This window comes from Rattus norvegicus, chromosome 6 (genome assembly GCF_021556685.1).
Source record: "Rattus norvegicus strain SHRSP/BbbUtx chromosome 6, alternate assembly SHRSP_T2T, whole genome shotgun sequence".
Lineage (NCBI taxonomy): Eukaryota > Metazoa > Chordata > Mammalia > Rodentia > Muridae > Rattus > Rattus norvegicus.
This window is the reverse complement of record NC_141539.1, coordinates 127,760,954-127,774,307: the sequence shown is the minus strand read 5'-3', so window position 1 is coordinate 127,774,307 and position 13,354 is coordinate 127,760,954. Positions and strand designations below refer to the sequence as shown.

Genomic DNA, 13,354 nt, shown 5'->3' with positions numbered 1-13,354 from the left:
CCCACCCCTCAGATACCCTGCGGTCCCACGCACATCACAAGCCTGTGGTCATGGGCACTGTGGACTTAAGCAGCAAGGAGCTATGCTAGGGAGTCCAGCAAGGCCAGCCTATGGCCAATGGGAGGTATTATCCTAGAGCCTGTCCGCCTCTACCCAGCATGGAGGTAACTAGGGGACAGTCCAGGAGGACATTCTCAGCAGAAAGTACCTGACTCAGGCATGGCTGGGAGATAAGCAAGCAGGGGGTGAAGTCCCCTGTGGTGGTGTTCAGCTCCACCCCCACTCTGGGCAGCTCAGTGCCTCCATCTACGGATGAAACTGAGGTTCCACAATGCAAAATCGCTTGCCCCAGAAATGGCCCAGAACGGAGTCTCCCAAACCACACACCCAGCCCAGTGTAGAAATCAACCTGCCCCTCAGACCCAGGCTGACCCAACTCAGAGTAAAAAAGAATGAAAAATAATAATCAAAGAAAAGTGAAGAGCCCAAAGCAGGTTTATTCTTCCTTCAATAAATTTTATCTGGAATATCTTAATAGTCAGGAGTTCTCGGCTTTCGCCCAAAGATCAGAACTACTGCAGTTGTGCCCCATGGATTAGAAGGTGGAAGAGAAACTTCTAGAAAGCTGCCTGTGTTCAGAGAAAGAATCTGTGTTGACTTTCAGGGCTGCCCTGCAGAAGTGTCCAGGGCAGGGGCTGAGAGCAAGAGAAGGGAAGGGGCAAGGGGTAACCTGGGCTCTGAGGCTGGAAGCCTCCCTACTTGAGCAGCAGTTGGGCCTTGAAGCCATGGCCGGACCCCACCAGCCAGTGCCTCATCCCCGTCGCAAAGCCTGCAGCTGGTGGGCCACCTTCTCCAGCTCTGCCTCGATGGCTGACAGGCTCTCTAGCTCCTGGTCCTAGGAGGGAACAGACAGGGTCACTTGGGGGCTGGCCTATGTTAAAAGCGTCGATGGTACAGTGTGCCAGGCTGGCCCTGATGTTTTTTAGCTGTTAGCCTCAGAAGAATAGCTTTGCCTCTGAGCCCCAGGGGAGTTGGCCACATCACAGGTACAGTGATGCCACCCAGTAATGCTAGGACGCTGTAGAGACCGTTATGTCCAAGGCCCCCGTGGCTTATTACCCAGCCCCCATTTTGTTCTTTGGGACTCTGAACCACTAGGAGCCTATTCTTTCAGGATATGTAGTTCCTTTTTAGGACTCTTCCTCAGCCTGAAGACCACTGCTGGCTCCCAGGGTGCATCCAGTCCCACTTGACCCTCTGTGACAATTGATCCAATGGTCAGAGCAGCATCACCATGGACCTGCCCACAGCTGGGCTCTGACCTATGGTCCTGACCCCAGAGGATCCCACACTCTGGTCAGGGCAGACAGGGAAACAGGACACCCTCTTTAAGCCTCTACACTGTCCTGACAAGGCAACGGCCACAGAATGTTGACAGTGGCTGCCTTGGACTTAGGGATTCTAGGTCCCTTGATCTTAGAGCAGCCCCTGGTGTATGAGTTCTGTGCTGAAGGGTCTAACAAGACTCTCCCACACCTTACCATGTCCATAACACCCAGGGGCCCCACTTCTTCATGGCAGGTTCCCTTTATCCATGAGAAAGAAGCTTTTGTGGGTGGGTAAGGGGGTTTTGAAACTGTCCCATCTTCTTCTGGGGCCAGAGCTGGGGCTCTGGAGGGTGCAGTTCATTTCACCACCTCCAAGAGCAGATGCTCTCTGCCAATGCCCATTCCTAAGAGGAGCTGATTGCTCTCAGGTATTGACAAGACCCTGTCCCATGTCAGAAGACATGGGCAGGACCTAAGGAAGGCATTACCTCTTCTGGCTGACTGGATAGATCAGGTTCCCTATGGAAGTCCAACTCCCTCTGGAACACTAGCTTAGCCAGGCCCCACCAGCTCAAGAGGCATCCTGCCCTGCCAAGAAGCCCAGTTCTCACCTCCCTCCTGTGAGGTCACATCTCTATGTCCCTATACCACCTTTGCAGCTGCCCTAGAGGCCCTGTGTATATTAGGGTTTTGAAGGTCATGTTCTGATTATGATGAATAAGGTTAGAGAAACTCCATACTCCCATCTCACAAACGGGGACAAATGAGACCTAGAGAGGGGCAATCACCTACCCAAAGTCACACAGCCAGGACCAGTTGGAACCCAAGTCTGCCAGCCCCTCCACGCCTCCCTACCTGCTTACCAAGGTCCAGCTAGCCCTGCCCTGCTATGGCATTGTGGGCTAGATGTGAGTTTGAACCCAGGAGGAGGTACAATTGAGTTGCCTGGGGACCTGGAAGACACAGCCACCAGCCAGACTGTCTAACTTGGTCACCACTGGCCCCTTAGCATCCGTTCCTAGTTCCCCAGGCCAGAAGTATCCTGAGAGACCCCTAAGAGGCAAGTTCTGCTAAGCACCATGCCTGACCCTATCACCCCATGTCCTGCTTACATACCAGGAGAGGCAATGTCCTCACTCCATGCCCCTCAGGCAGGTCTGTCCACCTGACCCAGTTACTCTGTAGAGCCCCTGCTATAAGCCGGCTGTTCCCCTATGTCAAGCCCATCTGAGCACCTCTCCAGGACCCATCTAAGGAACCATGTCAGCTCAGTGGGGGAGGGGCTGCTGGGCGCAGCTACCCTTGCCTATACCAACCTCTGCTCTGCGGTTGGCGCTGCCCTCCTCTTCCTTCTTTTCCTCAAAGTCGCCTCGGGCCTCCACACTGTCTTCTCTGGAAGATGGCCTCCAGCCCCGGCGTAGCTGAGGCCCAGGGTCCCTGAAGCCATAGGCCCGGGCCCGGAAGGAGAGCTTCATGGACCGGTCAGGGTCATCTTCCCCCTCCAGCCGCTTCTCTGCTGTCAGCTCCTTGGCCAGCTGGTCCATCCTGCTCCATCGCTTGTCCTCCCATTCTCTGGACAGACGCTCCTCTTCCTCTTCCTCCTCCTGCTGCTTACGTTCCAGCTCCTGGCCCTTCCCACCTGGGAAGAGACCTTGGGGGGGCCCTGCCATGGCCTCTTCCCCATCTTCCTCCTGCTGAGAGTGCTCCAGCTCCCCCTTCCCTTCAGATGGCACAGCTTCAGAAGCCCCTGTCTTTCCATTCACTGCCTGAGACTCCGACTGACCTGGAGCAGGTGGTGGCGGGAACAGGAAATGAGGAAGGACTGCCATTCCCTCAGGCCCTGCCACTCCTCAAGGTCCTTTGTGCAGCTACCTCTAAGGCCAAGCACACCATTCAGAGTCCAGCCAGGAGCATGGAGCAAGACCCTCCCAAGCTCAAAGGAATTGGCAGAGCCCCTCTCTGAAGCTCACCCTGTCATCTCTCCATTCTCCAAGCACCTCCCCCTAAGCTCCTCTTACTCCCAGGTGTAGAAGAGTGATTGACACGTGGTTCAGGAGTCAGATAAACTGGGCTTGGAACCGCACCTTGTCTTAAATTAGCTGTGTAGCCTTGGGAAAATCATATAACCTCTTGTTCCCCCACTCCCTGACAGTTCCCCCACTCATCTTTCACGGTCATTATGAAGGTGGCAGGCATGAGGTCCCTACCCACCCATCTCCCAGACACATTAGTTGAGGTCCCTGTCCCCATACATACCATCATCATCTTTCTGGATCTTCTTGTAGCCTGAATAGAAGTGAGAACTGGATGCTGCCGTGGGGACTTCTTTAGGCCCAGCCTTCTCTCTGGCGATCGCCTTCTCCTCTTTCTCCTCCTCCTCTTCCTCTTTCTCCTCCTCTTCCTCTTTCTCCTCTTGCTTGGCTTTTCTGGCTTGCTGCTGGGCACTGGGACCTCTCTCACTGCCTTCTGTGGTCTGTGGAATCCCATGCTCCTGGCTGGGGAGGCTGGTTGGTGATTGGGTATTGTTGGCTGTGTCCTCCCCTGGAGATTGACTGTTTCCCATCATAGAGGACTCCTGCTTGGGCTCTGGAAAGGCCTGAGGTCTGGGTCCTTCTGTGGTTCCCTCAAAGGCATCCTGTTGCCCCTTGTCAGAATCCTCTCTCTTCTCTACAGTGTCCTTGGAGGGGGCTTCTGATGCTGCGTCTACAAACACAAATGGATAGAGTCAAGCAGGGGACCCAAATGCCTTTGGCGACTCCTGAGGCCAAGTCCGAAGCTGCCATCAGATGTCATGGCTGCCAGGAAGCCCAGCCCAGGAGAAGGATTGAAGTTACCCACTCATATCAGAGTCTGATCTGAAAACAATCAAACTGGGCTTCTTTAATTCTGCTTCTCAAAACCAGGTGTGATTTTTGAAAGCAAAAATGGAACCCCAAATAAAGATGAACATAATTGAAAATTACCCCAGAAGATAAAGCCCAGAACTGTAAGGATCAGAAAGACCTGGGGTAAACATGTCACCTTTCTGTGTTCGAGGCAATCCCTGCATGTCTGTGTACAGCTTCTGCCTTGAGCTTTGTGTGATCAGTCCTCACAAAGCTACACTGAAAGATGCTCTCTTGAAGAAAGCCTCTTAAGAGTAAAAATCCCTCCTGCTTCTGGACCGCTGAACAAAGCCCCACGAAGCAGCATGTGTGCTATGGACTTGTCTCCGGGGCTTCAGGGCACCCCGTCCACAGAAACTCAAAATGATGCTCAGATGGGCAAGACACCTGACTTTCCTCAAACTCAGGAGGTTCGCCTTGTTCGTGCTTTCAACTGCCAAATTCAGGGTCTCTGCATTAAAGCCTCCAGTTGTGTGTACACATGTGTAAGTGCATGTGCGCGTGCACACACACACACACACACACACACACTGCACTATTCCCTTCTCACAGCACCACAGTGACCTACTGGTACATGGGAGTCTGTGCAGCATGACAAATTTGGCCCAGAGAATGACCACATCCTGACTGTTGGGAACTGGTCTTTCTGTCCGCTTTCGACAGGAAAAATAAATCCCAGTTTGCAGTTTGTTGTGTTTCTAGAATAGGAAGCTGTCCAAGGATGACCCCTTTAGCTTCATGGTGGATGACCCAGGTCATTTTGTATTTAGAACCCGCTCCTCTGACCCCTCCCTCAACACCTTCAACTAAGATGGCATCGAGTCCCAGGTGGACAGGAGTGGGAAACAGGGTCTGTGTTGGCAGGAGCCATGAGGTTAGTCCAGAATTACTGCAGCTGCTGGAGTGAGACGCTGGTACAAGACAAGCCACTGGCTTTGGTTTGGATAAAAGCCAGATTCAAATTCCCAGGAGACTTAATTTTCTTGGCCTCAGTTTCCCTTGTGTAAGGAAGGGAATGGTAGCCACCTTCTTGCTCTGAAAGCAGCATCCTCTGGGAACCACTGTTCTCCTTGTAGCCCCCTCCCCTCCTAGCTGACCACACTAACCTCCATGCTTGGCTGCAGGGCTCTGGTTCTCAAATACTTCCGAGAGTTCATCCTCAAAGCTGCTGTGTTGTTGTTGTTGCTGCTGCTGCTGCTGCTGCTGCTGGGCCCGCTCCTTGGCACCTGGGAGCAGGAAGGGACAAGGGAAGGTCCCATGTGACCAAGCCCTGACATATCTGTCCAAGACACCAAAGGCCTCCCCGGAGGGTGCAGGCTCTCAGTTCTACCCATCAGGCCACACCACCCCTCTGACTCAGTGTCCCCAGTGGGCAATGAGAGAATGTTCTACTTATACCTTAGAGAGCAATAAAGGCCCAAATGGAACAGACAGGTCTCCAAGGCAGCAGGAACAATAAGGAATCGTTAAGACCGTATAGTACACCTGGACTCCTCATGGGTGTTCTTTAGTTAAGCAACCTCCACTCTTCTGGAACCCCAAGTCTGGTCCAGGAAGAAGTGAGTGCTATGTCTACCTTCGAGCCCAAGGCTATACCTACATGGCCCAGAGTCCTTCTGCCTCCATAGCTCCTGCAGCTATTGCTACAGATATTGCCCTGAGTATCCTGCAGCTGTGGCTGTAATCCGGACACAGCTCTATAGCTGTGGGCTCACTGTAGGCTGGGAAGTAAGCCTACCCCAGCTACAGTGGGCTCCAGGCCTCCCCTGGCCATACCATAGCTCTGTGACCTTGGGCAACATGGGCTCCCCAAGGTTCAGGTGCTCATTTATAAACAGACTCGTGGTAGATGTTAAAACAGAGGGAGGGGGTTGGGGATTTGGCTCAGTGGTAAAGTACTTGCCTAGTAAGCACAAGGCCCTGGGTTTGGTCCCCAGCTCCAAAAAAAAAAAAAAAAACAGAGGGAGGTCCGAATGCAAGAACCCAGGAGGGAGTGCGATGATGGAGACACAGCTGAAGACACACCCAGCACCCTCATCATGGAAAACAACCCTGTGTGCACTGGATGCTGTGTATTGTGAGATCCATACGTGTGAGGATGTAGAGTAGGTTATACTCCTCTCTAGTAGTCTCCATTGAAATACCTAATTATTTAAATAGAATATCTACCCAATAGTTAATTTTCAATTTATCATTAAAATATCTATGTTTTGTTTAAAAACGCCGCCCAGGAGACCAGATTGCCTGGCACCCAGCCCTGCTTCTACCCTGGCTTCCTCCTGAGGTAAGTGGCCATGTTTAAGGGGCAGGCCCACAATGCATTGTGCATGGACCTGGCATGGTGGATGTGTTGGCACGTGCCTGCAATCCCAGCACTCAAAAGGCCGAGGCGGGACTGCAGATTCAGGATAGTGTGGCTACGCAATGAGCTCTGTTTCAAAACAGACACAAAGCCAGGACAAAGTTGGTTATAACAACCCCAGCACCGCCCACCACCCTCGTACGCCAGGGGATACCATGAGTATATCATGGATTCTAGGGCTGGGCTGGGCTTCTGTTGGTAGGGTGCTTGCTTAGCATGCATGAAGCCCTAGGCTCCATCTACAGCACACCTCAAACAGGAAGGACGGGAGACTACGGCCTACGAATGTCTCAATCTGGCCTGCTGTCTAGCCTGCCCACCTTCAACACTATGAGACCCCAGTCTCACACTCCTGTCCGAAATATGTCTATGGACTTCCTTCCTTCCTCCCTTCCTTCCTTCCTTCCTTCCTTCCCTCCTTCCTTCTTTTCTTTCTTTCTTTCTTTTTCTTTTCTTTTTCTGTGTTTATTGCTTGTTTGTTTCTTTCTTTTCTCTCTTTGTTTCTTTCTTTGTTTCTTTCTTTGTTACTTACTTTCTTTCTTTCTTTTCCAAGACAGAGTTTCTCTGTGTAGCTCTGGCTGTCCTAGAACTCATTCTGTAGATCGACTAGCCTCGAACGAACTCAGATTAAAGGTGTTTGCCACTACTGCCTGTCTATGGATTTTCTTAATCTCTTGGGGGCAAGTTACGTCTCAGTCTGAAACACAATATAATGTGGTCTGTGTTTAGCCTCCCCATTACCCAGAGAACAAAGAGTCTGTAAGGAAACGAAAGCCTTCTCTCTGGGTGGGTTCATTCACTTCTGGGTCTGCAGAGAACTCTCTGGGCCTTCCTGGATGACTACCTGAGGCGGAGGAATGTCCGAAGAGCTGTGTCTGCTCTTAACAAGGTCTACTCACTGTGACCTTGGGGGACTGAGCCTTGAGCTCTTTAGTAGTACAGACAATGGAGCCAGGTGACATAGAGGGCCCCACCTTTCTGCTCCGGAACTGAGCCCCTGAAAGAGTACACTCGACCTCCACCCAGGTCCCTTCAGGCTCTGTGGCTGGCTTTTCTGTGTGGAACTGTGTATGGTGCTGAAATACCTTGAAGCGCCAGGTCTTGAAGTTCCTTCAGCAAATTCTGGTGTCGAAGGATGGAGAGGACCCTCTCATCTGCAGGGAGAGAGCACAGTTACTGGTGGCTTCCAGAGGACAGCCCCGGGAGAGATTGGTGTGGACACTTACAGCTGAGCTCAAGCATTTATCCTGGAAACTCACCAGGAGGCAACGACAGCCTGGATCTTGGTAGAACGCTTTGACATCTCCAAGATGTCCATCACCTTCCTACTGCAGCAGAAAGGTCACCTGCTGACTCTAGTCCCAGCCTCCAAGGAAAGGGCCTCGGGCCTCGGGCTCCAGTGAATGTGTAAATACTCCCTTTCCCATTTCCCTGCTGCCTGCTCTGTATGCACCCCCTGACATCTTTCTTCGTCTACCTGTCCCAGCGCTATCCTGCGCTAGACCAACTGGACTGTCAGTTTGGAAAGGTGTGGTCTTTCTTAGGCCCACTCAACGCCGTATTCACCCCAGATGCATAGAATGGCCCCTGGTGTCAGCAAGACTCCAAACACTGGGACTACAACACACAGAACCCCGGTCCTCAAGGTGCCCTGTCTGCAACTTGCTGTTCCAGTCCCTTCTAGTTAACTGCCCTATGTCCCCTCTGAGAGTCTACAAACCTCAGGGTCCCAGGAGCTGTCACTGATCCATGTGTCCTCCCCAGATTCTAGCACACAGCAGGGCCCTGGGCAATGACTGCTGGATGAGATGATTAATCCTATCAAGAGCTACCCACCCACACCCTGGCCTCCCAATTCCTCCTCCAGCCTCTGACTCCTACCTCCTTGGAGGGTCTCCAGACACTCAGGGCTGACAGGCATGGGGCTGGGTTTGGACAGCGAGTCGGAGATGACCTCCAGGACACACTTCATCACCTGGGAGACAGCAAGGCGGGGTGTGGCTGATAGGAACATGGAGTTCAGCCCCTGAGGTGCCAGAGCAACTTTCCCAGTAGAGCAGTTGTGTTGTCTGCATGAGGCCACGGGGCCCAGATCTGCTTCCATAACAAGATCATAGAGCCATAGAGAGAGAAAACCACACACACACACACACACACACACACACACACACACACACACACGTTACTGTGGGCCAATCGAATCACATGGGCCAGCACACGGCTCGAGGGAACCACTGCTGAGGGAGGGGTAGGAGCAGGTGCCTGACATCGTCTCACTCTTAGGGTGGATCCAAGGATGGTGCTGCCTCTGAAATGTAAAAGGACCTCGTGCAAACGGCTGGGGTCCAGCAGATTCCAATGGCTCAGCTCCTCCAGGCTGCCCACCGAAGAACACGAACTCACCTGGGTTTGAACTTGCCAGAAACAGGGCCAACTCCCATTCTGCAGCCACACTGTGTGGTTCCACATCATTCCATGGGAAGAATGCCCTGGCCATATGGGATTACTAACTAGTTATATCTGGGTGTCCAGACCAGACCCATGAAACACCTCTCTGAATATTCATTTTATCCAACTCAGTGAGGCGCAGCGGGTCGCAAAGCACCACGGATGAGTTTTGAAGTTGGTGCTTTCTGTTGTGTGCTGTGCTAGCTCTGTGGCCTTGAGCAAGTGACTTAGTCTCTCTGAGCCTTGGATTCCTCACAGGCAAAGCTGGGATGAGAACTCCTACCCAGTGGGAAACACTCGGTCCAGTGTGAGGTGCATGCACGCTCAGGGAGGGAAGCACGTCAGACCTGCTTCCACAGCCTGCAGCTGGGGAGAGACGCAGGAGGTGCCAGACATGTGTCGGGCAACACTGGCAAGGAGTAAAGGTGTGGGAGGCTATGTCTACGGGATGTTGAGACATCCAATCCATGCTTCCAGGGTAGCAAGCTGGCAAAGGCTGTCAGGGGATGTAGTCATAACAACATCAAAGGGAACATACGGGTCTTCCCCAGATGTTGGCGCCCCAACCCCTGCTGCCATACTATGGTGTAGTACAGGAGCAGATCTGGCAAATATCTCCTAGAAGCATATCCCCTGTCTCCCCAACACGAGACTTTGCATAGAGAGTACCTGGCAACCACCAGCCTTTGAGGGCAGACAGCAGGAGACAGGAGCTGGGTAGGGGCCTTATGAAGGCTAGGGAGCTGTGTATTGTGATGCATATTTTTAATCCCAGCACTTTGGAGGGAGAAGCTGGTGGATCTTTGAGTTCAAGGCCAGCCTGGTCTATATAGTGAGTTCTAGGGACAGCCAGGGTTACATAGAGAGACCCTTTCTCAAAAAGAAGAAGGGGTTGGGGATTTAGCTCAGTGGTAGAGCGCTTGCCTAGCAAGCGCAAGGCCCTGGGTTCAGTCCTCACTCCAAAAAGAAGAAGAAGAACAAGAAGAAGGAGGAGGAAGAGGAGGAGGAGGAGGAGGGGGGGGGAAGATAGATAGATAGATAGATAGATAGATAGATAGATAGATAGATAGATAGATAGATGGATGGATGGATGGATGGACAGATGGACAGACGGACGGACGGACAGACAGACAGACAGACGGATGGATGGATTTTCCAAGGTTGCACAGCTAGAATGAGTAGTGGCTTGCGTACAGTTAACAACAAGTAAACAACAAAATACAATTCAACAAATAAATGGTGAGTTCCCTTTAACGCCACAGTTTTTAAACTGTGGCCTCTTGCAGAAGAAGCCAGCCCTCAGAACACAGAGAACAGAACTCTCCGATCCTCCGCTGGAAGAACACCCCTGGTTCTGTTGTGAATGCAGTCCAAGCATCTGATGTGCCTTCTTTCTTACTGCCAGAGGAAGCCTCAGGCAGAGTGTGGGGGAAGAGGAATGACAAAGAGAGGCCACAACCAGGCAGGTCTGTGCACCTAGGGTAGGAGAAACTATGGTCCTGGCTCAGACCAGTGTCCCTGGTCCCAGGCCCCAGCAGGTGAGACAAGGGCCTTGGGAAGTCACTGTAGCTGAACAGCAGGAGATCTTTGATGCCTTCTTGTGCGAGCTGTCCCCTGTGCAGGCTCAGCCGCTGCAGTGCTGCCTTTTGGCTCCATGCCAGGCTCCTTTCTGCAGTTGCCTAAGGACTGGCCATGAGGAGTCCACAGGGCACCCTCCCTCTCCCAGGATACCCCAACATTCCTTCTTACCTTAGTGTCCCCTTTTGTCATAGGGCTGTTCACAGGAAGGGCAAAGACTGGAGAGAGAGAGAGAGAGAGAGAGAGAGAGAGAGAGAGAGAGAGAGAGAGACACACACACACACACACGGAGTGAGTGAGTGTGTCTGAGATTGCTGACTGGGGCTATCTCTGCATCCAGGGAAGCCCATTCCTTCCCTTTGGGAGGCTCAAGGGACCCACTCAACCAACACCCTCCCCATTGATCCCCTCCCAAACCCAAATAACTTGGCTGAATTGATTCTGCTACTCCTCCAAGCTGCGCCCCACCCCCAGGGTAGAGGGTCGGCTCAGAGGCTGCTCTGAAGAGCCTCAACCCTTCCCCATGGGAGTGCAGAGCTGAAATCAAGTTCAGTGAAAACAAGGCCAGCCATGAAGTGGGACTGAAGTAGGGACAGAGGCAGGCAAGGGGAGAAACCCCAGACGTGGCGGGAAAGAGCAGGGGTGAGGAAAGAGATCAAGGACAGACTGGAGGGTGGAAGGACAGGAAAAGGGATGGGGAGCCAGTGCCAGTCCCCTATCTCCCCCCAGTGACCTTGGTCGGCGTGGAGCCAGGGCACCCGTGGGTGATGTGCGGGTGTGAATGGGGATGGGCTTTCCCGTGGGGTTGGGTCAGGCTCTATAGTTCCTCCGGGTGTGGTGGGAGACCATAGGCCACATTACAGGTCTTGCGACCAGACTCAAGCAGGAGACCTGGTGCTGTCCGAGGTGCTGAATCCTCGGGCGCTGCAAGGGACCTGGGGCAAGAGAGGGGACCGCGCTGCCGAGCCTCTCACCTTGCCCGGCGCACAGCAGAAGCGCCAAAGCCGCGGAGGAGCGCATAGCGAGCCGGACGGTGCGGAAAGAGAGGGCGAGCTGCTGCAGGAGGATGGCGGAAGTGGGTCTGTGACCACTGGAGCTCTGCACCAGTGGGAGCACTGCGGTAGCGGTGGTGGTGGCAGTGGCGGTGATGGTGGTGGCGGTAGCAGCAGCCCCGAAGCAATGCTATGCCCTCTTTTATACACACGCACGCACACACACACACCCAGGAAATTACGTCATAGGACCGCCCCCTGCGCCCTTTCCCCACCTTCGGGGTCCCGCCCCCTACCTCCAGCTTCACGGTGAGCTGCCTCCATCCTGCTTCTATTTGGTAGCTGTGAAGGATACACGGCTTCAGAAGGTGGCACAGCTGAACTTCCACCTGTCAATTTGCTGTGTGTCCTTGGGCAAGTCCTCCTGTCTCTGAGCCTCACATCCCTTCCCTGTTTAGGGTTCCTCTCCAGGCTGCTGAATTTTCCTATACTTAGCGTACTTTTCTCTTGATTTCACTCGGTTGGAGGCACGCTTGTCTTTCAGAACTCCCTGGAACATACAGCGGGTCCCACAGAAGGCTCTTGGATCCCTACCTGAGTGAGGCGTCTCCTGAAACTCAGTTTTGTGCCTCGTTCTGTGTGTATTTAATAGTTATTTGATAGGGGATAGTGGTCACTGCTTTCTCAGTGCTGAGAGCTCCTCACTGACAACCAATGGCTTCACACAAGTTCAATGTGTGCATTGAAGATCCAGCCCACACATGAGTGTGTCCTAGTATTTCAAGTGGCAAGTAAGGCAGGTAGCAGTGGGAGGCAGTTCTCACCATTAAGCTAAAACAAAAGTAGTCAGTCCTAGTCCAGCACTCCAGGAACACCTCTGTCTTCAACAGCCACGCCTTGTCTTTTTTTTTTTTAATGCTCTTAAAAGCTGGATATTTTGGGTGTGAGCTTGCTTCCTGGTTGGTTTCCTTCTGCCCCGCTCCATCCCCAGCTCTGCTCTCACCCTGTGGACCACATGGGAAGCCCTGTGAAGCCTGCACCCAGTGCCATAATGAGCCTGGTATCTGGATGACAGTTTGGCACTGACTGGCATCCTTCAGAGCCCCGCCCCCTTCCGTCCCCACCTGCTTCTGCTCTTCCCTGCTTCCTGCCCACACCTCTGCCCACTCATGCCCCTAAATGAGAAACTGCTTTGCATGCATTCATTCAACAATCATGTGTTAAGCATCAACGTGGGCTTAGAACACCTCAGAACACCACTTGACTGTGCCAGATGCCAAAGACACGGCAGTAAACAAAACAGCAAACCCAACCCTTATAGAATTCCCTTTCCAGAGAAAGAAGCAAGGTGTACACTATGCTGGGTCATGGCCGTGCTACAGGCATAAAGGGGAGAAGACGGCAGAGTTCTAGTGAGGGACAGGAATGTATGGGAGAGGCTGGCTCTACCCGGGGACAAGGGCCAGCAAATTTAAAGCATTTATTCTGCACTGAGGCGTCTCCATTCATATATATTAGTTCCTAGAAAAGGACTCCAGCTCAGCACTGGGAGAATTCCAGAGTGTTCCAGGTCCTAGGACATGAAGTCACTGTGATCACACGCAAGCTCCCGGCATGCTGTCTCCAAAATACCATCTCGTAAAAACTAGCTGCAGCAAAGTATGGTGGCACAAACCTCTAACCCCCGAGCGTGGGAGGCAGAATCAAGCAGATCTCTGTGAGTTCGATGCCAGCCTGGTCCACATGATAAGTTCCAGGATA

General features: G+C 52.8%; 1 protein-coding gene across 1 annotated transcript; it reads right to left on the bottom strand.

Annotated features, from left to right (window-relative positions):
• Positions 1-477: 477 nt before the first annotated feature.
• On the bottom strand, positions 478-11,772 carry Chga (chromogranin A). The gene is given in 8 exon segments (NM_021655.2): positions 478-895; positions 2,645-3,111; positions 3,585-4,031; positions 5,320-5,439; positions 7,661-7,729; positions 8,457-8,550; positions 10,773-10,819; positions 11,576-11,772. Coding segments are annotated over 8 exon segments (1,374 nt in total). The 5' UTR covers positions 11,622-11,772; the 3' UTR covers positions 478-811.
• Between the last annotated feature and the right edge of the window lie 1,582 nt (positions 11,773-13,354).